General features: G+C 41.4%; 1 protein-coding gene across 3 annotated transcripts; it reads right to left on the bottom strand.

The window, feature by feature from the left end:
* Nucleotides 1–9,481: 9,481 nt before the first annotated feature.
* Nucleotides 9,482–20,687, bottom strand: LOC146648081 (BTB/POZ domain-containing protein KCTD1). Of its 3 annotated transcripts, none has more exons than XM_085389508.1 (6): nucleotides 20,435–20,687; nucleotides 15,497–15,808; nucleotides 14,495–14,673; nucleotides 13,727–13,871; nucleotides 12,257–12,562; nucleotides 9,482–9,830 (listed from the first exon to the last, which is right to left on the bottom strand). In XM_085389508.1, exons 2-6 carry the CDS (start codon nucleotides 15,731–15,733, stop codon nucleotides 9,669–9,671), a joined length of 1,029 nt encoding a protein of 342 aa, XP_085245634.1. In that variant the 5' UTR covers nucleotides 15,734–15,808; nucleotides 20,435–20,687; the 3' UTR covers nucleotides 9,482–9,668. The 3 variants fall into 3 exon arrangements, with proteins under 3 accessions (XP_085245634.1, XP_085245635.1, XP_085245636.1); XM_085389509.1 differs by lacking the exon at nucleotides 15,497–15,808 and adding an exon at nucleotides 16,983–17,122 and having other exon boundaries at nucleotides 20,435–20,681; XM_085389510.1 differs by lacking the exon at nucleotides 15,497–15,808 and having other exon boundaries at nucleotides 20,435–20,679.
* Nucleotides 20,688–21,176: the final 489 nt, after the last annotated feature.

The raw sequence follows: 21,176 nt of genomic DNA, 5'->3' as shown, positions 1-21,176 counted from the left end.
GAAGCCTCCTGAAGGCTCTGGGTGAGGCCAGGAGGCAGCAGCTGTGGCAAAGAGAGATCTGGGGGAAGAAGAAGAGGAGAGAGTGAGTTGGGGAGGGAGCGCTTGGGGGTGGATGAGGCTGGTGCAGGGGGGGTGGGGGGTGGGGTGTTGTGTTGTAGTGTGTGAATGGATGAGGCCACAAAAAATCTAAAGCTGGGAACAAAAGCCATTATAAACACAATTCTCTACCTGGCTTGGCTGTCAGCGTGACTGGAATAACCCTTGGAGAACTCAGAGATGGGCTGAGGTTTGTAGGTATGCTCTGAGTGGGGACAGGAAGAACTTGGGTTAGGGGTGGAGGGCCGCGTACATGAACATGTGTTTGGAGAAAGGTGTTGTTTACAGATACAGTGAAGTGTGTCGCAGTGTAAACACGGCATTACCACATCACCAGGCACTTAAGCAATGCTTATAATTTAAACAGCTCGAATCGCACCTTTGAAAGCTGGGGTTTGGTGAAAAGCATGATAAATGGCTACCTCCTGCCCAGGTGATCATTGTTGTGAGAGTTGTGAGATTTGTCATTGGGTTTCCACTCACCGTGCCCCGGACATAATCTGCTGCTGGTTTTCTGCCCAGAGGAAGAATATGATTTTAATACATTAAGGTGGCGCAGAGATAGAGAATTATGCAGAGCTAAAGTCTTCACCTGTTTATTATTCCAACAGGCAACAGCCTCCATCCGCACTAATCTCCAAAAGAACACACCCAACTCCCAGATTGCTGATCTTGGCTTGGAGGCAACAGTGAAAAGAGATTCTCACCTGAGATAAGATGAGGAGGAGAGGAGGAGCTGCATATATCACTTAAAATATACTTTGAAAAAAAAAAACCCACAATATTGGAGGAAGAGCTGATGGGAGACAGTACAGTGATGTTCCACTTCTTCCTCTAGGTGACATCTACCCACCAGACATTTCTTTTATTAGCACACACACTTCCACAGGGATGTTTGTGAGAAATTTTGATATAGTCGTCCATTGCGATACGCAGCAAAGCAAATATCTTGGCATGTAAGCCTTTTCAGTCAGCTTTTGCCTCATATTGAAGTGTGCTGTTGGATCAACATCCCTGTGTTATTTCAGCAACAGCTCTTTTTTTTTCGTTCAGATGCTGTTGCCAAAGAGTCAATAGTGGGCTATCACTGCTTATTTTCACTCCCTCGATTTGTTTGTTTTGTTAAGGTTTTGCACTCCATCATAATGAATCACCATTTTTTTTCATCTTGTTCTTATTTATTCTCATGGCTGGAGGTAGAATGTGGTGGTTGATGAGGGGCTGAAATGAACTGAGCCTTAGCCTTAGCCTGGGGGCTGGCGCATATCTTAGCATAAGTGATGGCCAACCGGAGGGCTAGAGCCTGGCTGAGAGCGCCCTCAGGATAGCAACTCTGACAGATCATGTATTTATAGGTCTGTTGAAAGACCTCTATTGTGTCCCACATAGCCTCAGAGCATATCTGTCCTCTGTATTATAATAAAGCCGCTGGCCTTACCACTATGATGGATGGGTGGCCCTCGAATGGCAAGCTCCAGAATCATTAGAGCACTCCGAACATGCAGGTCTACCCATGTGAAAGACTGGTGCAGGGAGGTGTGCTCCTTGTGAACAGTACAGTTACAGTATAGTTGAGACCTTTTGATCAAGGCTAGCTTTTTCATATTAACTCTCAACCAATGAAAGGAGGGTAAGAGGGGGGAAATAAGAAAAGCTGTGATGGGGTAACTTTGCTAGTGTTTTCGCCAAAAAGTCGATTTTGCAGTTCTCAGCACAGGTTAAAATATGTCATCTTTAATCATGTAGCTCCACTGATCAGATTTCCGTGCTGCTGAGCATTACATCAGACCTCCACTGAGACACTAGGCATGGCAATGAAACTGGACACAGCCTATATATGAAGCTTTTCTTTTTTAGGAGGAATAAGTTTAAAAAATAGAAAAGAATAACACAACTTGCTTGAATGTGCTTTGCAGCCCACAAGAAAAAAAAAAAACAGCTTGACTTTTCTCCGCCTTGAGCCTCACAAGCAGAGTGGTGTTTGAGCTGTTTCCCAATCTCATGTTCTTCTGTTACCTCTGGAGTAGAATATAAATGATTCCCTCTCAGTGTACAGTGTATGCCAAGGGGCCTGCAGCGACCGTAGTCCGGTCTAAAATTCTTCACTGCAAGCAAACCATAATTCAAGGCCTGACTGATAAATAAACAATACAAAGCACAGCATACTGTGAAGCACTACCTCAATGTCTCCACTTGGAGCACTGTCGCACATTATAGGGCAAACACCATAGGCTACATTGTAAAGGTGGGTCTACGGAATAATAACTACTGTTTTTGACAGTATTCTGTATATCATGGTGGAGGATGCATATGTACAACACTGCAAAACCGAAAGAAATGTACACACAGTAAGTTAAACCCTGCTACCTCTCAGCTCAAAGTACAGTCTCATAGAGCTTGTAGCCCAATGACTGACTGGACAGTTCCCTGTACATGAATAACTTGCAGGGACTGTTTCATTTACATAAGGATGAATCTTTGAAATTCAGCAAATAACTCCAGGTAAAATGCTATGTTCCATATACAATGAAAGTATCATGCTTGTGTGGATAGATACGAAGTTGCCTTATGCATGTGTGTGTGTGTGTGTGTGTGTGTGTGTGTGTGTGTGTGTGTGTGTGTGTGTGTGTGTGTGTGTGTGTGTGTGTTTCCCTTTCATTTTGTGTAAACAAGTATCCTGCAACAAAAGTAAGAGATTCTCTATAGAATTCATCATGCCTTAAACAGTTTTATATCCAAAACACACCCCAACACACTGTCACTCCCAAATCCCACACACAGGTCCTTGGTCATCAGCCTTTCTTTTCACATTTTAAGTTACACTGAGTACTCCTTTACCACCAGTTTTCAATACACAAAGTATTTCTCTTTATAAGTAAAAATAAAACACAGATTTAACTCTGTAAAGCCATATTTAAGAAATAGTTGTTTAGAGGGTTTTTTTAAAAGTATGGCTCTATGGTGTAAATTACTCTTAGTACATGTAGTGTTTCAAGCCCACGTTATCCTAACGACCCATTTGAAGTTTCACATAATTTCAGTTTTTATGAATGCATAAAACCTGCCAATTTTACACATTAATTTTCCTCACCGTATAAGCTAAAATGGTATGAGAAGCCTCAGCGTATTATGAGTTGGGAGTAAGAGCGGGCTTTAACGATGCATCCATAAAGATACCAAGCTACTCTTTCAGATATAAACACTTTTCAATTAATCTAAGACATTTAGCTTCAGCCATGAATGAGCACCAGGTTACTTTCTCCTAAAAACTAAGGAAGCAACCTGTCAGACTTAGCAAATTTTACTAACTTCTATCAACATTTCAGAAGTCTAAATTGGATGTTGTCACATTAATGGATAAGCACACGAAAGACTGCAACGCTTAGCATGTATTTCACATAGGAAAAAATGGGACCTAATTACAGACTCCACAGTCAATATTAGCTGCCACAAGTGCTAGAAATCTGCATACAGTGCTGTGAAAAAGTATTTATCCCCATACTGATTTCTTATCTTTGCTTATTTGTTCATCAGATCATCAGAGAAAAACATTTCAGAATAAAAGCTATCCAAAACTTGCCTTTGAAAAACTAATTGCACCCAAACCTGTATAACTGGATGCGCCATCCTTGGTAGCAAGAACTGGAATCAAGTGTTTGTGGTAACTGGCAATGAGCCTTTCATATTGCTGCGGAGGAATTGTGGTCCACTCATCTTTGCAGAATTGTTTTAATTCACCCACACTGGAGGTTTTTTAAGGTCATGCCTGGGCATCTCAATTGGCTTTAAGTCCCGACATTGACTGTGCCACACCAAAATTTAAATAAAGGTATGGGAGGCACCTACTGTAGAAAATATTTCTACAGATCAACACAGAACAAGAGACAAGTGTACAGCTAAAGGAACACTGGAGGTTTTGTGAGCATGTTTAAGGTCATGGCAAAGCATCTCAATTGGATTTAAGTTTGACTAGGCCATTCCAACACGCACTTTTATTTATTTATCTATTTTTTTGGTGCCATTCAGTGGTGGACTTGCTGATGTTTTGGATCACTGTCTTGTTGCATAACCCACGTGGGCTTGAGCTTTAGACCACAAACTGCAGGCCAAACGTTCTCTTTCAGGATTTTCTGGTAGAGAGCAAAATTCACGTTTCCATCAATTATGGCAAGTCATCCAAGTCCTAAAGCAGCAAAGCCAAATCCATGTTTGACTTTAAGCATGATGTTCTTTTTATGAAATTCTGTGTTAATTTTATGCCAGATGCAGTGGGACTCAAATCTTCCAAAAAGCTAAACTTTAGTTTGGACAGTGCACAGAATGTGTTCCCAGTAGTCTTGGGGGACAATTACTTTCACACAATGCCAACTAGGTCTGGATAGATTTTTACCCTGTATAAATGAAATAATCAAAAAAGAAGAAATTAGGAAATGGGTAAATACTTTTTCACACCTCTGTCGATACACACATGGTATGCACCTGAACCTTGGCTCCATTATAGTTGTGGAAATGTCTGGATGAAGCTGAATGCAGTCATATGAACCTAAAAAAATCATTCTAAGTCTCAAGTACTTATCATAAATTACTGGATCATAATTCTGTTAACTCTCTCATTAGTGTCCCTCATAGCTTCATTCGCATATACGCTATATAAACAAAAGAATTGAGCCACACCTCTTCATCTGAATTCAGGTGCTTTCAGGCTCATTGCCATACAAAAATTGTGGAAACGATGGGTCTTTCTAAAGAGCTCACTCAGCACTGTAATAGGATGACAAAACTGCAACAAGTCAGTTTGTTTAACTATCGGTGAGCAGTCTTATTGCAAAGTGGAACCATATAGAAAACAAAGTAATTCAGCCACAAAGTGGCAGACCACTAAGTGCAGCTTTTAAAACCTACTTTGACATTAACAGCAGCACAAAAACTGTGAACCAGGGTCTTTTGGCATGGATTTCCATGACTGGGTGCCTTCTGTACTTGTAATGTGGCCCAGTACTCTGGTCCATATAATCTATGACAGTGATGGAAAGAGTTAAGGTCTGCACATGATTCTTCGGAAGTGCAAATGGCTTGTTGCACATACAGGAATAGGAATTGTCAGTGTTCACCCAAAAATTCACTCGATCAACATTGTGCATAAACGCAGAGTCTGTGCACTGTGTGCTGCAGCAACTGCCCATACACCTTGCACACTGCCTCATGGATTAATGTCTTAATCTTATTTCAGATTTGAAATGAAGTTGATTAGACTTGAGATTGTTTTCATTCCATAGTGGTAATCTTGTACACACCTATTCATTAATGTGAGCACATGCAGTCAGGCTTGTGCCAATGGGAATAGTGATACATAAATGTTACCAAGTCTGCCTCGTTAGCATTGTCCATCACTCCTCTTATAAAAGAAAAAAAAGGAACCAGAAGACAGCATATTTACATAGTCCCAAATTACTGGAAAGTAGGCATTCCCAAAACCTACATGACGGACAGGGCCTTGTGACTTTAACAGATAAATAAGGTCAGCAATGTTACACATCCAGTGGTTGAGAATGGCTATTAACTGAAGCAAAGCCACAATGAGATATCATTATACTAGTGAGTGTCCGTTTGAGATATTATTCTACCGGCGATTGTCCAACTAAAAACATTTAAAGTACCAAAGACTGCGAGACATTCATCACACCAATGAACTATTCTTTTCCACCAGAAATAATGGGTGGAAATATGTGACCATTATATTATAATAAAGGTATTTATGAGCCTTCAATCTCACAGCCTCACTATGAGATATCTTTGAAAATTTGAAATCAGCTCCTGAGGCTGAGGTTGGGGGAGGAAGGGAGGGAGAGAAAGAGAAGGAAAGAGAAAGAGAGAAAGAGAGAGAGAGAGAGAGAGAGAGAGAGAGAGAGAGAGAGAGAGAAATGGCAAGGGAGAGATGTGGGAGTTGTGTTTTTCTTTTTTGCCATAGGTTACATTTATAATTATCTTGCTGGCATAAAATGGCCAAGAGGCTTTTTCAATAAAGGTAGGAGGCACCTACGGTAGAAAATATTACCTACAGATCAACACAGAACAAGAGAGAAGACTGCAGCTAGAGGAAGATGGTGTACAGCGTACATGATCTAATAAGTCTGTTTAGTTTGTATATTCATTAGGAACTGGAGCCACTGCTTGCACTATAGGCTGTAGAACTGAGCACTGCGAGGGCTGATGATCTGAAGATGAGGTGAATGAGTCCATCCACTGACCTTCACTAGTGGTGAGTAAGCAGAGCCTCGGGATTGAGGGAAAGATGGCCACAGCCACTTTCTCCAGGCCCTGCAATGCCTTTTGATGACTGGAAATAATCACTAGAGAGAAAGCAAGTGAAAGAGACATAATCACAGAGGCGCCACAGAAGAAGGAGGAGGATCCCAGATTACTTTATTCTCCTCCAAACTACTGCCCTTTAAAGAACTGGAAGTCAGTTTTTAATACTATTCATCTTTTCTTCAGCATAATGCGTTCTGAGAGGAGGATATCTCTAATTCCTTTTCAAGTTAGTCTAAATCCAGGAAGTGAAAAGCGATAGGGATGGACAAGGTCTCATTATACTGAGGCTGCCCCACAGGTAGTAAACTTAAAGAACAAAAATCACATATGTTGCACAAAAAGTAGGAGTGCTACAGAATTTAAAATAAAGCTCACTGGTTTAGTGAGTGACACTATCCTTAATAACATTTTATTCATAAGAAGATTAATATACCTATAAAATTACAACTTATTTAAGAATAGCAACATATTTTTAAAAGAAAAAAAATGCTCTAGTTACTATAGAAATACTTGAGAGACAGGCATACCACTCTCATGCGATGCATATGAGGCTACAGCCAGTAGCTGGTTTGGTTAGCTTAACTTAGCTTAGCTTAGCGGTAGATACAAAATCTATCCAGCAGCACCTACAAAGATAACTACATGTCTATATTTACATGTTTTTACGTGTGCGTAAAAACATGTTTTTACATGTTTTTACATGTAAACATCTACATGTTAAGTCAATCCTAAAAATGTAAAGATTAAGTTCTTTGTTTGGCCTGTAAAGTAAAAACAGGCTTTTGGTTTTGCAGGTTTTTGTACTTTGTCGTTGCAGGTTGTTGCTATATGTTATGCTATGTGTTAAATGTTATAAACCACTATCTGTGTGAATATCCAGACCCTGTAGGGGAGGGATAAGACTGGTGGTAGTGGAAACTTTCTGATTTGTAGTGTATTCGTAGTCTGAGTGTTATAGACCAATCTGAGTAAGCTTTGGTTGCACCAAAGTAAAGTTCCTGTAAATTGGGTGATGCCCATCTATCTAGAAACCAACAAGGTCACCTCTTCCAATCATGATTTAGCTTTTAGAAATGTATCTGCAGTCACTGGTAGCAATATATCCTGGCCAAGATGTCACCTTTTCACTTAACTTTCAAAAAAAAAAGCAAATGGCTCTGCTTAAAATGATCAGTCATTTTAAATAATGAGTACTGAAATAAAAATTAAAAGAGCTGAATATTTAAAGCATTATATTTAGCTTTGCTAAAAGAATGTTTAGCCAATGATGTATTGTCTTAAACACAAAGTTTTAATTGAGTGAATTCTAGTGCTTTTAATTGAAAGTTGATAGTTTCTTCCACGTGCACAGGAATTGTTTTTGATTTTATGACTGAGAACAGAGCATTGCTTTGAACCACTCACAGTTGCACCTCTAGCCTATGAGCATAACAGTCAATCAAAAGGGAATCTGGGGCAAAGGGGCCTGAAAGGGAGACATATAGCATAAACTGTAGATAGCCAAAGAAAGTGGAGATTCTGCCAAAAGGGATGGAGACAAGACAACATGGCTCCGTGTGGGATTTCACTTTGGATTTTGACCCTGCAGGAATATGTGGAAGTACAACTGACAGGACTTGCGTGGAGAAGTCGGCTCTATTCAATATAACTAAGTAAAGAATGCCCTGTGTAGTCACTGATGCACCAGCATAAATCCTCCAAGGTATAATATTGCCTCGGCAGTTTGCTTTACCTCTCTGGTTGGAAAGAGCAAAGACACTACATAATGTCATGTTTTGGGTTTTTTTTTATCATGTTTGCCATAAATACATTCAGGTTTCTTGAAATAATTGCGAGCGGTACAACAGATGCAGCAAAATCAAATTTATGGAATTACTAATTAACTGCTGTGAGACATGTGAAAGCAGTCCCTGCAGCAAAGTAAAAACTGTGAACAGACACCATAACTACTTTAGCTGAGATTTATTTCACTTTTTTTTTTTGCTACATTCTTCTTTACTCAAATCTAGGGAGCATAGGTGGGTCAGTTATTTAAGAAATACTTTATATTCAACTTAATATGAATATGTGCTACAAATAAAAGTGATCTTGGAGTGGGTAGTACAATAAGCTTTTAATCTGTTCAGTCATGTCTGAAGCAACAAAATTTCCTTTAAAAAGTTTAAATGTAAAAAACACAAACACATATACGATGAAAATTTACAGGTCATGACTCAAGGGAATTTTTTTTGATCCAATTAAATAATTCCCAAAGTAGGACGCGGGGGGTTTGCAGCTCATAGTCCCTGATGAGGCAAATGGTGTGTCATAATAATTCACAAAATGATTTCCTTACTGCATCTAGCGGCTCCATAGTGTAGTGGTTTACACATTTGCCCAACAAAAGAAAGATCCCCAGTTTGAGGAGACACAAATCCCTTTTGGGGTTGTGGCAGGAAGGGCATCCGGAATAAGAACAATCTGTCAAATCAAACATGCAGAGCCACCCGCTGTGGTGACCCCTTGTGAATAAGAGAGCAGACGAAAGTAGCTTCTTCTATTTCCTTACTGCATACATGTGTGTGTGTATATATATATATATAAATAAAAGTCTTTGAAGTTAAATTTTGATGTCAACTGTATTTTTTGACTTAGGCCAATAAAATAAGCAATTAAAGAAAAAAACACTTCATTGGTGTCGTAATTATTTAACGTCATGTTATTATATGAAAAACAGATGCTGTTGTTGAGACTAACTGTTTATGACAACGAAGACATTCTGCACTGTAAGCAACACATTAGTGACCTTTTCAAAACAAGGGGTAAAAACTGATTTAACCAATATGCCAGCGACACTGAATCAAGTCACTGGTTGAAAAAAATACAAATAAAAAAGCTATGCAACACATAAAATCAGCAACAAATTCTTTTCTTTTTAATTTATATGGGAAAATTAGGACTCCTATTCAACCTAATGTAGGCTCCAAGTTTTAAAACAAACTTTGTTTGGGGATCCAGCATATATAAATCCTTTTTTAAACTGGTTTAGGGGGACAATCTCAAACTTATCAAATATCTTGTATCTTCTTATGGCAAAAAAAAAAAAAAAAAAAAAAAATCTCCTGTTGCACTTCATTTTTATTCTTTAGATGATTCTCAAGTTTAAGAAAACAAAAAACATCAACAAGGGAACAAAGAAAAACAGAGTCCACAGAGCTCTGCAGCGTCAAGCGTTTGGCTGCCACAGAAAAGTCTAGCACCTCCTGCTGCTTGGGAGGCTTCTAGTCTAGCTGCTCCTGCTTTATCCTGTTTGAATTGGGCCCTCGCTGACTTGTCCTCCTCAGTTCCCTCCTCAGGACGTACTCGCTGAACTGGGATGAGTCCACGCCTCCGCCGCAGGAGCCAGCGATCTCGAAGCCACGTTGCTGGAGACGCTCTAGAACCTGGGAAATGTGGAACAAGATAGAAGGGGGGAGGATGTCAGAAGCAAGATATTGATTATAGAAGGAAATGCACACGGTTGGTCATTTCTTGGTAAAAGTCAGTGTGATAAGCCAGTCAGGGAGTCGCTACAACAGTGATGCTAAATTGTTAACCACTAACCTTTTGTTCACTGCTGCAAAGCTGAAAAGCATTCAATCACCCAAAACTCCTCCAATTATGTGCTGCTGCCTTAGTCTAGCATTGGAAACAGCTTTGGGAGTAAGTAGCAGCAACATACGGCTTGTGACGGGAATTTGGATGGGACTTTCACAAGACTTTCACAAAACCAAGAGCCTCTCATATTGCCTCATACCTCATTTTCATTGTTTTCTAGTGTATATGTGTGTTTGTCTATGTGTGTGTAGCTGTTCCTGATCCCACAGCCTCGCAGACATCTACAGACGTGTCCAGGGGGGTTGTAGGATCACATTCCATCGAAGAGGCCCCAGGGAGCAGTGAGGCTTTCTCTCTGCCACTTGGCTCAGTGTGGGCTGCTCAGGAAAAAAAAAACCCTCTCCCCAATTCTCCCCCAGGCCCAAGCCTTCACCAAAACTACAAAGGTCCCCCTACTGCTGGCAGCTCTCTCTGCTCCCCTTCCTTCTCTCAAACCCCCCGCCCTGCCTCCATTAGCCGCAGATACAGCATTCACCGCCGGCGTGCTTTAATAACCAAACAGGATTATGGGCCCTGCCTGGGGACAACCTGCTAGGGAGCATGCTCACTCTCTTGCTTGCTCTCCACGACTCACTCACACACACACACACACACACACACACACACACACACACACACACACACACACACACACACACACACACACACACACACTCCAGAGTCTGGTTTGTGTGTGTGTTTTTTGGGAAGGAGGCGGTGATTTGACTTCCTCAGACGGAGACATAGTCCAAAATCATTGTAAAATCTTTTCAAATATGCCTTTACTTCATCCTTTATGGATGCATGTCTGAGGATTTTACCATCAATGAGTTATTGGAGTATGAATTTATAATCTGGGAAATGCAGGATTGCCAAATACATGCAGACAATAACAATGGAGGTTGACACAAAAAGAGTGTTTTGTTGAGTAAAGGCTTACTTGTGTGTGCAGCATACACCTATTTTTTAAAAGCTTCAGTTTTGCATGTATTAGTTTCAGGTAAAAACACAGTTCCTGGGAAAGGATCATATTTTAATAGAAAGCAAATTGAAACTTGACCTCTAGTTCTTACAACAAACTTATTTTCTATCTCCTTGTAATGAATGGTGTTCGAATAGACTCCCAACCCTTAGATTTATAACACCCCTAATAACTTATAAGAGTTTACAAAGGCAAAGTTAACTTTAATAAACAAAGATAAACTAATATATCAGAAGTGCACAACCTCAAGATATTGCTGGTATTGATTCACTAAGGCATCCAATTCTTAGTAGGAAATCTTGCCAAATGCTTTTCGGATGTTATACGCAGAAACAATACTTGAACAGAACACCATCAAAGTCTTGATTTTATTTTAAATTGGACGTCAATCTGTTGATCCACTAAGACACTCAGAGTTACTGACTTGTGTTTTCATTACACGCTGAACTTCCTCTTTCTTCTTCCTTACAGTTTCCTTTTGCACCACTGATAAAGGTCTCAGCTGTTCCACTATGTAAAACTCCCATCATTAACAACTTTCTCATCACTTTTCATTAGTTTGGCCCTAATGCCCACTGTAAGCTGGCGTTTTGGTCATCATTGTTCAAATAATTCACAACAAACTTGAAATGGGCTGAGAGGCTCCTTCAGCTTCTCTGGTCTCTGTTTTCAGTCTTTAAACCATCTAGCACATGGTGGAAGACTCTGGCCAATGTAATGACTTTTTAGACCAAGAGACCAAAATAAAATGTTTATAGGTTGTGAGACATGGTTTCACCTGAAGTAATGGGTTGAACAGAGACCTTTCAAACTGTATGTAAAACCAAAAGTCCAGATTAACTGATTTTTTTTTTGGCATATGAAGCACACCTACAGCTTCATTTTTGTGTGATGCAATGTTATATGTTCAAAACCATCCAAAAACATAGTGTTACATCAGTGGATAGTACTGAAGCTCAGCCCTTTTTCAGCTCTCCAGTTACAGTCAACATTATTATTCCATACAAATCACAGAAAGTAAAGATGGTGGTAGACTTGTGTAATGATAGCTTTCTAAATTAGCACTTTGATGAACTCATCAAAGCACCCATTTTTCTGCGAGGCCGTTCTTGTAATTTGATTGGATTAAAAAAGATAAAAAAAAGAAAGCCTGCAATCAGACATAACTAATTTTTTATGACAGAAAAAGGCTAAATGAGCACAACATTACTGCAATCAATTATTATGTTTTCAAGATAGATGGATACAAACCTGGACAGAGTTGAGGTGACAGTACCCATTCAGTGGGAACCGGATGACGTGTGTGGAGTCGTGGTTCCAGCCAGCATTGACGGAGTTGCACATAACGTCTCCGATTTCTGGAAACACATCTTCGATCAGGGCCTTGTCACCGCTGAGTGTGATCCTCTCACCCAGGTCGGGTGCAACACGCACCACCAAGCACTCGCAGGGACGGGACACCCGACCTAGCTCCTGGTCCTGGCGCCAGCGCTCCAGCTCAGCAAGCATGGGCTGCAGCTGGAAATATCGTGCTTCCTCATACAGCAGGCTGTAGTCCTGTAGGATATAAAAGTTGAAGGGTTTTCACATCATTGCATTCTCGAAAAAGAAATGTGAAGTTGTCGGCCTTAACGGTTTACACATTAAAACCATGGTAAATATGGTATATGTTTTCAGGGTTGTATCAAATATGTTGTTCCTGTTGATTATTCTGTTTAGATTTCAAAGTATTTTGTAATATTTTTTGTTTTTTCCCTCCTAGATCGATGCTTAATTGTACAATATTATCTTCTACACAGGTAGTCTTGATGCAGAATTCTGGACAATCTGGATACTAGAGAGCAACATACTAAAAGACACAAAAAGCAAAACAGTTACCGTAAAAGTCGTCATTTTCTTTCTAAAGCTGAGATATTCCAAAACCCCCCCCAGAAAGAACAAGGAAGCTTTAAAAGCACTGTTCTACATGAATGAACAATAAACCCTAGTCGAGACACCACTCAGGAAAAATTACAAAAGATCCAAAGTAGAGAAGATACAGGGCGACGTGTAACACAGGGTTGCATGGGCTAGAGGAGCAGAGCCTTTACTCACAGCACTGCAGGGCCTAAACTGCACCACATTCCAGTTTTCACATGATCCTCTCAACATCTACTCACTGAGCATATGGCCTTAGCCTGAACTTGGTCTTGTCTTTTGCCTCTGCTTATTTTAACTGACATACTTTTTGCACAGTGGACAGTCCATCTGATAATGTGGTTATTTGTTTTCTCCCAGGGCAAGTTCAATAATTATTGCTTAACTATTTGAGTGGGGGGTGGGCTGCTCATGTGCCACATACAGTGACAGGCACCTTGGATGGACACTTGGCACAAGAACACAGAGAGCTGCAGAAAAAAGGATATCGTATGGCCATGGGTGTCAGTATAATTGTTTCAGTACGAGCCTGCTTTTTTACTTATGTATTGCAAAAGAATCTTTGCCAGTTTGTAGCTAGAAGGAATCAAACTGCATCTCTTGATGAGGAAATGCTTTGCAATTGGGGTTTGTTTGGTAGAGCCCTGATATTTTCTCTCCAGCATGTGAACCATTTTCAGTAACTCAGGGAGGACCAGTGACCAAAGGCGTTCCACGGCCTTAGCATTCATTGTGTGTGTTAAGTTGTAGGACTGCTGACTGGCTGATGGGAATTTACAGTTTCTAGGATGGGCATCAACTTACTTTGAAGTCGTCGGGGATGAGGAGCTTGGACGTCCTGAGGAAGTTGAGGATATAGCGGAACATGTGTCCATCCCTGTCAATGAAGTAGTGCTGCTTCAGGCTGTCCAGGACTATAGGCTCTGTGCCATCAAAGAGACGACCAATTCTGCCCGTAAGAGAGAGAGAGGAGGGGTGGTGATTTAAGCAGAAAGGGAGGTAAGGAAGGAAGAAGGAGGACAACATATCAGTGTATTTTTTACACTCACAAAGAATACTTGTAACAATTTTTAAAACCTAAACTTGATCTCACTAAATCTGTCTTAAAGAAAGAAAGAAGGTCCTGAGAGGTCAAGGCCAGCTGGTGCTTGGTTGCCTGAGGCAGGGAGGCAGTCACCCGCGGGCCTGTGCTTGGAGCGACAGTGTGGCCTCCCAGCCTCCAGATGGCTCCATGCCCTTTGGCTCTTTACTGCCGCTGTGACATCTGTCAGAATAACCAAGTTGCCTTTGTCTGCTCTCTGCATTCTGCACTTAAAGTGCTCACAAATTGTTTACCCCTTTAAAATAGCAGAGTTTTACAAAATGTGACATCTGGCCGTCGCGTTACAACAATAACTAATAAACAACAAACTGCGAGGAAATTCTGACAAAAAAACATTAGGCTCCATCAGAAAACATCCCTGTAAAACACACAATACATGCAAAAATCCTGCCACAAATGGTTACCCCTGACCCTGGATCTTAACCTTCCCCCTCCACTTAAAATACATCTGTATGGCAGGGCAAACTCACCGAGATTCTGGAAATTTTGTTAAGGTGGCCAGACTGCTGGTGTACATGTGCCCACCTACATCGATGTGCACAGGAGCATTGGACTTGGTGAGCTGAGCAGGTGTTGGGATGCCCTGGTTACTCAAGGGAGACACCGGTGACCGTGTGATCATGGGCCTGGACATGCTGGAGCGATTATCCTGAGGGAGCACAAAGGAAATGCATGTAGGAAGACACATTAGATTGTAATCTTCTGCTGCAAATGAAACAGACAATTAAAACAACTCTAGGGAAGATCGAAAAAATTAGTATATTAGGAAAGAAAAAAGAAAGAAAGGCTAATAAGAGACAACAATCTGTGCATTTCTTTATCCAATATATTCTGCAGTCAGGAGTGGAGAGCAAGGGTGGGTTTTTTTCTTGTTACCCTTTTCTGTGCAAGATAGAGCAGCCCGACCTTGACCTGAATGTTGCCACAATCCACAAGCATCCACTCCTGTGGGCCATAATCTCCAAAACCAAATTAATTTGGAGCATCAATCTCAGTCATGAAAATGAGCAATAATGATTCCTGATTTGAATACTATAATAGGATTTGGAGAATAACGTCTCACGATAACCTACAAACACCATTAGGAGACGATTTCTGTTAAGCTCTGAGATGAAAAATGACTTTATACCCGAAAAAGTTTGAGTGAAGATTGGAGAAAACCTCAAAAGTGTCCCGATCACTAAGGAGTGAGCAGGACATTAGACACATCTGCTTTAAAAAACAAAACAAATAAAAACAAAACAAAACCGTGAACTCAACACATACATTTTACAGTATATTGCACAGGAAGGACTATCTGACACTGTGTGCGCAGTCTACGGTTGAGGGCACCGAGGTGATGATTTCTTCGATTCGGTAAATAAAAAAAACAAAACTACCAAAATACAAAGTGTCCGGCACTTCGCTCCATAAAGTCGAAAGTTAAATCGCTCTCCCCCTCCCCAGACAACACGACACTTTTACGCGTTTACCTGCGCCGGCATCACTGTGGTTGGAGAGGAAGTCACCGAATGGTCATTTTGCTTCAGAGATGCTGCGGGAACGGGCTCTCCTCTGACAGCGAACATCAGCGAGCTCTCCCTGCACTCCGCCGCTCGGATCGGGAGCCGTTTGAGGGAAGCGTGCACGGACTCATCCACGGAACTGATTGGACGGGGACGCTTTCTCGCCTTCTGATGCGTTAAGTCCATGATATCCGTTTCGTCCATTACGGCTCAGACGTTTAGGGTCAAAGAGATAGGAGAAAGCAGTGAGGCTTTTTTTTTTCACCCTCTCCAACACACCTGCCAAAAATGAAGAGGCGTGAAAAAAATAGCGAGCACCGGGGGTGAGAGCGAAAGCCGTTGCTGTCACACGGAGCGGCTTCTTTGCAGTGGCTGGGAGAAGTCAAAGCCCCCGACAACATTAGCATTGTAGCGCCCGCGGCTCTTTTGGGCTGTCGCTGTTTCAGTGGCAGGTATGTGTGTCGCATTTTCGCGGAATGAAACAAATCCTGCCTTAGCCTGCAAAATGCGATCGTCTGCTTATGATGCGATTTGGGTTAACACGCCACATCTGGACCTTGAACAGCTGGCCTTTGCCCCCCTTTTCGGAGCAGTGTTTCCACGCGCGACCACTGCCCCCCCCTACACGTTGCTGCCCATTGTTCAGCAGCAGTTTTTGTTCAGCCTTCCAACACATCAGTCGAACAAAGTTGAGTCTGTGACAAAGCCGAAACAGTGGCCAACCTTCTCAATCACATGGACAAAAAAAAAAAAGAAAAGAAAAAAATACCACTGCAATAGCCCATTCAACCCCCCCCCCCAAAAAAAAAAAAAAAAAAAATACAACCTCCCCCCACCCATACACACACTTACCAGCCATAAGCACCTGATTGATTGTGCGCTTTCCAGTCACACAAAAGCAGTCAGGAACATCACTCTTATTTTTTAGATGGCCAAATGCATTCTGAATATGATGTTTTAAGGGAAAGGACTCTTCACTATTTACAGGCTGCAAGATGTTATCAATAACTAAACGTCCTTGAGGTCAGCAAAGAAACACTGCATGTGAAGTACCAGCTAACACCCCTTCAAATCAACGGTGTGACCCTCAGAGCAGCTATAAAACTTCTTCATCTGTTTCTCCCTGGCTCTGTGTCTGACAAGTCTAAGCGCTGCGGTGTGGTGTTAACACCACCTCCAGTGACCACATCAGCATTGCAAAGCTACCACACTAATGATATCGTGGAGTATAAAACCAGACCACAACATGTCCAATTGCGGTTAAAAGTACTGCCACAGCACTCTCCTGGGTTGTTTTTTTTCCCGCAGAAGAAATGTAGGGAATCCACAATTTTTAATAACATTCAGATTAAAATTAATTAGTTCAACCACTGGCCTTAAAACATCCACATTCCTGTTTCTCATTGGCAGTGTGAGTTTCACACCTAGATACCCAATTAGCAATTAAGCTTGCCTTTGAGTGTAGGCCTCCAATGCGGTGTGTGATCCTGGTCTGATTTGCATGCCACTTGTGCACGCGCTGATAAGCGCAGGCAGCAGCCATACATAGTTTTAAAATTCAACTCCAGAATCCCTCGCAGAAGGCAAAGGGGCCTGCGGGGCAAAAGAGAGAGAAATCACATGGCTGCTCTTCAAAAGGGGACCTGTGTAAGGCAGCCGGCAAAGTGCGTGGGATCACACTCAGAATGCAGGTAATTTGTTCCCTGACTAATTTGTGGAGATGGTGGTGTGTGCGTGTGTGTGAGTGAGAGAGAGTGAGTGAGAGAAAGTGTGTGCCTGTGGAGAGTAAGTTCTGAAAACAGCTTGGTGGAATTGGATTTCCTCAAAGCCTTGTCATTGCAAAGGTGGATTGAGTGTAAAATCTGTGAGGCATTATGGAAAATTGCAGGGGAGAAAGAAGAGAGAGTGAAAGAGAACGGGTGGTTGGGTGGGTGGGAAGTGGAGGGTTGGGAGCTGGAGGGAGCCAGTTGAGGGAATGAGCTCTCATATCACAAAATCATCCCGAGTTGCTGGAAATAAAGACGTGTCGTGAACCTTTAGTCGGACCTGTGTCTACGTTGCTCAAAATCAGTTCAAAGGTCACAGCGTCCTCAGAATCTACAAGTACGAATCCTGAGATGTGCCACACGAGCGCTTTTCCAACCTGTTGCCATTTTGAATTTGGCACAGCGCTACAGAAGTCTCCCATGCATGTTAGGATGTTTGCGAAAGAAGTCAAAACGTATGTGTTCAGGGAATCTGTTCATTTATCCAGCTCGTGTAATTTTGTTGCACCACAGTATGCACAAACAAATCTAAAACATGCGCAGAGCATCAAAGCCCGGAGCAGTCGAGCTACTCCCTTTTGTTTCTGTTGTTTTTCACCAGTTTTCTTTCAGGCCTTTAATGCAAGACCATCTTTCTTCAAACTTTAAGGAACTAACACCTTACAGTAGCTCAGGTTGAATATTTAGTAAGAAATAGCAGGGTATGTGTTCCACTAATAATTAATCCAAAAACATAGAAAGCAAGGATCTGTCTGCTGTTGTAATAATTGAAGGGCCTTCTGGGGTTCAGCATATGTAACAGACTGACTTTAAGTTGGCCATCCCAGAATGCAACTCTTCACTGTTTCGACATATCTCACAAGATACAATTAGCATTTCAGATCAGAGCATTAACATTCAGTTCAAGGCAGGCAGACTGGTATTTACATAATCTGGATGGGTTGTCTCTGCTTTGTTGCCTGTGGCCATTTGTTTGAAATGTCCATACACAGACAACTACAAACTCTGGGTTAACATCAGTTGCCGCTAGCTGTATATATAAAATATATATGAAAAAGGTAATGATGAACTGTTATAACAGCATGGTTTGGGTAAAAACTGTAAGCTAGATCAAATGCATATCCCACTGGACTTTGTATACTTTGTAAATATAAAGTAACTGCATGCTGCAGCAAAGCCAAAATACCGCATTTCAATAAAACTTTTGTCATTGTCATTAATGTTTTTGTTTTCACATCTCCCCTCTTTGATGACAACTGACATAAGCATATAAGTTCTGAACAATGACTGCAGAGACTTTGTCTTCAAACTGACTCCACGTCTTATACTTAACAGTAAAGGGAGTATTTGGTATGTTTCAAATGACCCGTGGAGATGTGTTTAGTATGAAAAAGTACTAAGGCATTAAATGAAAGAATGAAGAGGTTGCCCACACAAACACAAACACATCACCACATTTGAACATACTATGCAAACCTGTACCGTACTTTAAAGCATCTTGTTGATTTTATGTGTAGTCACCATTTCAATTTTTGGCTGTAACTTGCATAAAAATAATCATTTCCAGTAGAGCACGGTGGTCCGGATAAGCTTTGATTCTCCACACGATCAAGAATTTCATACACAGCTGGTAACTATAAAACAAGCCATAGTAGTGTTTACTTATTTATCAACCAGGAACACACAATTACTCCCTCAGTTTTCTCAGACGTACTAATCTACTTGAAAACGATTCTTTGTGGAGTTACTGGAGCTGTACATCAGCATGACATCACAGATAAGGAAGTGTGATCAGTGCTATGTAGCCGCAGGCTGTTAGAGACTGTAGTGCATGTTCACTGGCATAGAGCAAACTATCCCAGGGCACAGGAGTGGCAGAGCCACTACAAAAATACAATAACAGCATTTCTCTCCCAGTGTTCCAATCGAGAGCAAGCAAAGATGAAGTTCAAACCGATCCTGTAGTTTCACTAATGCGATTCTGGCCTGTTTTGTTAAGTGTCTTCTTTCAGCTCAGAGCTCTGTTTGTAAATCTACTGTCACTGTGAAACAGATGAACTGAAGCCCTATATACAGTTCTCTCCCCCCCCCCCCCTCCCCCCTTTCCCTTTTTAACAGCGCCATCAGGTGATCGGTCCTGACAACCAAACATCTCAGTCCCACCATTCTCTTTATTCATTCACCCCCTGGAACTCGTGAAACTGGCTAAGGGCTTCATTACAGGTGACCAGAGCTGGATTTGAGTATTCTCCCTGGGGTCCAGTGGTAGATGTTTAGTAATCAAACACAATCTTTTATTTTATTTTATTTAAAAAAAATCTTTATATTTTAGGATACCACATGCAATACTGTAGAAAGTACACACTTTAAACGGAGTACATGTCTGTTTACAAAGTATAGTCCTACAGGCGAAATAAGTCGATACTGTTACTACTACTGAGTAAGTATATCTGTGCCGATTCGCATCCGGACCTTGGAGTTGATTACGCACGGCGCGGTGGTAAAGCGATTAGACTAAAGACTAAATTCGCTCCTATTTTCGTCTTTAAATGCATAAATGTGAATCTCATAACGCGGACATGGCTTGCATTAACGGATGATTCACAGATTCCGCACTGACGTGTGTAAAAGGTACATCCTGTCATACAGAATAAGAAATACGCCCTCGGCAAAATTACTCCACAATGGCGTCTTTCATTAGAAGATCTAGGGCAGCCAGGAAATGGAAGTGTTTCACGACAAAACTCACTTCGAAAAACCTTTACGAAAACGACAAACGCGGGTTTAAGTAAGTTACGAGCAAGTTGCACAGCAGCAGCAGACACGGAGACGGCGATGTTTTCCGATCTGAAACGCGCCAGGAGCGAATTCACACGGTGGATAAGTAGAGTCTTTGCTCGACAAGATCACAGTCTGAGCCCGCTGTTCGTTTAGACTGGATGCACCAGAACGTCCTACATTGTAGTCACGCGCATACATTTGTACAGTAAGTAAGGGACAATAGCCAGGAAGTGGTTAAATATTTTTTAAGAACTGTACCGCTCGAATCGCTTGGCACATGCGTAAAAGCTGCTGCGCCTCTATGTCCCAGTCCATCCAACCTCGGGAATAAAATCAAACCAAATAAATCTTCGCTTACCTGAAACATAGAGCGGCATAAAGTATCTTTTTGGGCACCTTTTCCGTCCGATTTGGCCCACGATCTGCCTCTGTTCCTACACCAGTGAGAAATGCAATAGCTTGGCTAAGGTAGACAGAACAAAATACAGAGAATACTTGCTCCAGGGCTCCGAAACCCCTCAAGGCAAAGATCAGGATACAATTAGCTCATGTCTCTGCCCCAGTCTAAACCAATCTGCAAAATAAAACCGCGAGCAAAGAAAGAGATCACAGCAGCAGTGCCTCAGTCTTTGTTGAGTTTATGTTTTTATAAAATCAAATATTTTTTTTCTTTCTGCATTTACAACACCCTCACCCCTCCTGCCTCCAACTTGCCTATTGCCTCGGTCTCGCAGAGAAGCTGATTTTAATCGTTATGATTAGTTTTGATGTAACGTTCCCCCGGGCGATTTCTACAAATGGATGGAGTGTTTTTCTGCCAGGGAGGAAAGGCAGCAGATGATGATAATTATATAGATTGTTGGTGGAGTCCTTTGATTTTTTTTCTCCCCCTTACTTTTCAGACATCTAACCTGACTAGTTTGCTTCTTTAACGTATACACGCAGCATGTGCTCCCCGACAACTTGTTGATTAACCTTGAATCAACGAAATTAATAGAATGTGCTTAAATGAAATTCTCACTCGAGTTTGGTCTTTGTGATCTTTTCAGTCTCTTTCCTCCCTTTGGACAACCTCCAAATGACGTAGACCAGTTGTATAA

Source organism: Rhamphochromis longiceps, linkage group LG18 (genome assembly GCF_057381845.1).
Source record: "Rhamphochromis longiceps isolate RC_006_pf linkage group LG18, R_longiceps_female_GT1.1, whole genome shotgun sequence".
Taxonomy (NCBI): Eukaryota; Metazoa; Chordata; class Actinopteri; order Cichliformes; family Cichlidae; genus Rhamphochromis; species Rhamphochromis longiceps.
Note: the sequence above shows the minus strand (reverse complement) of the source record. Positions and strands in the feature narration are given on the sequence as shown.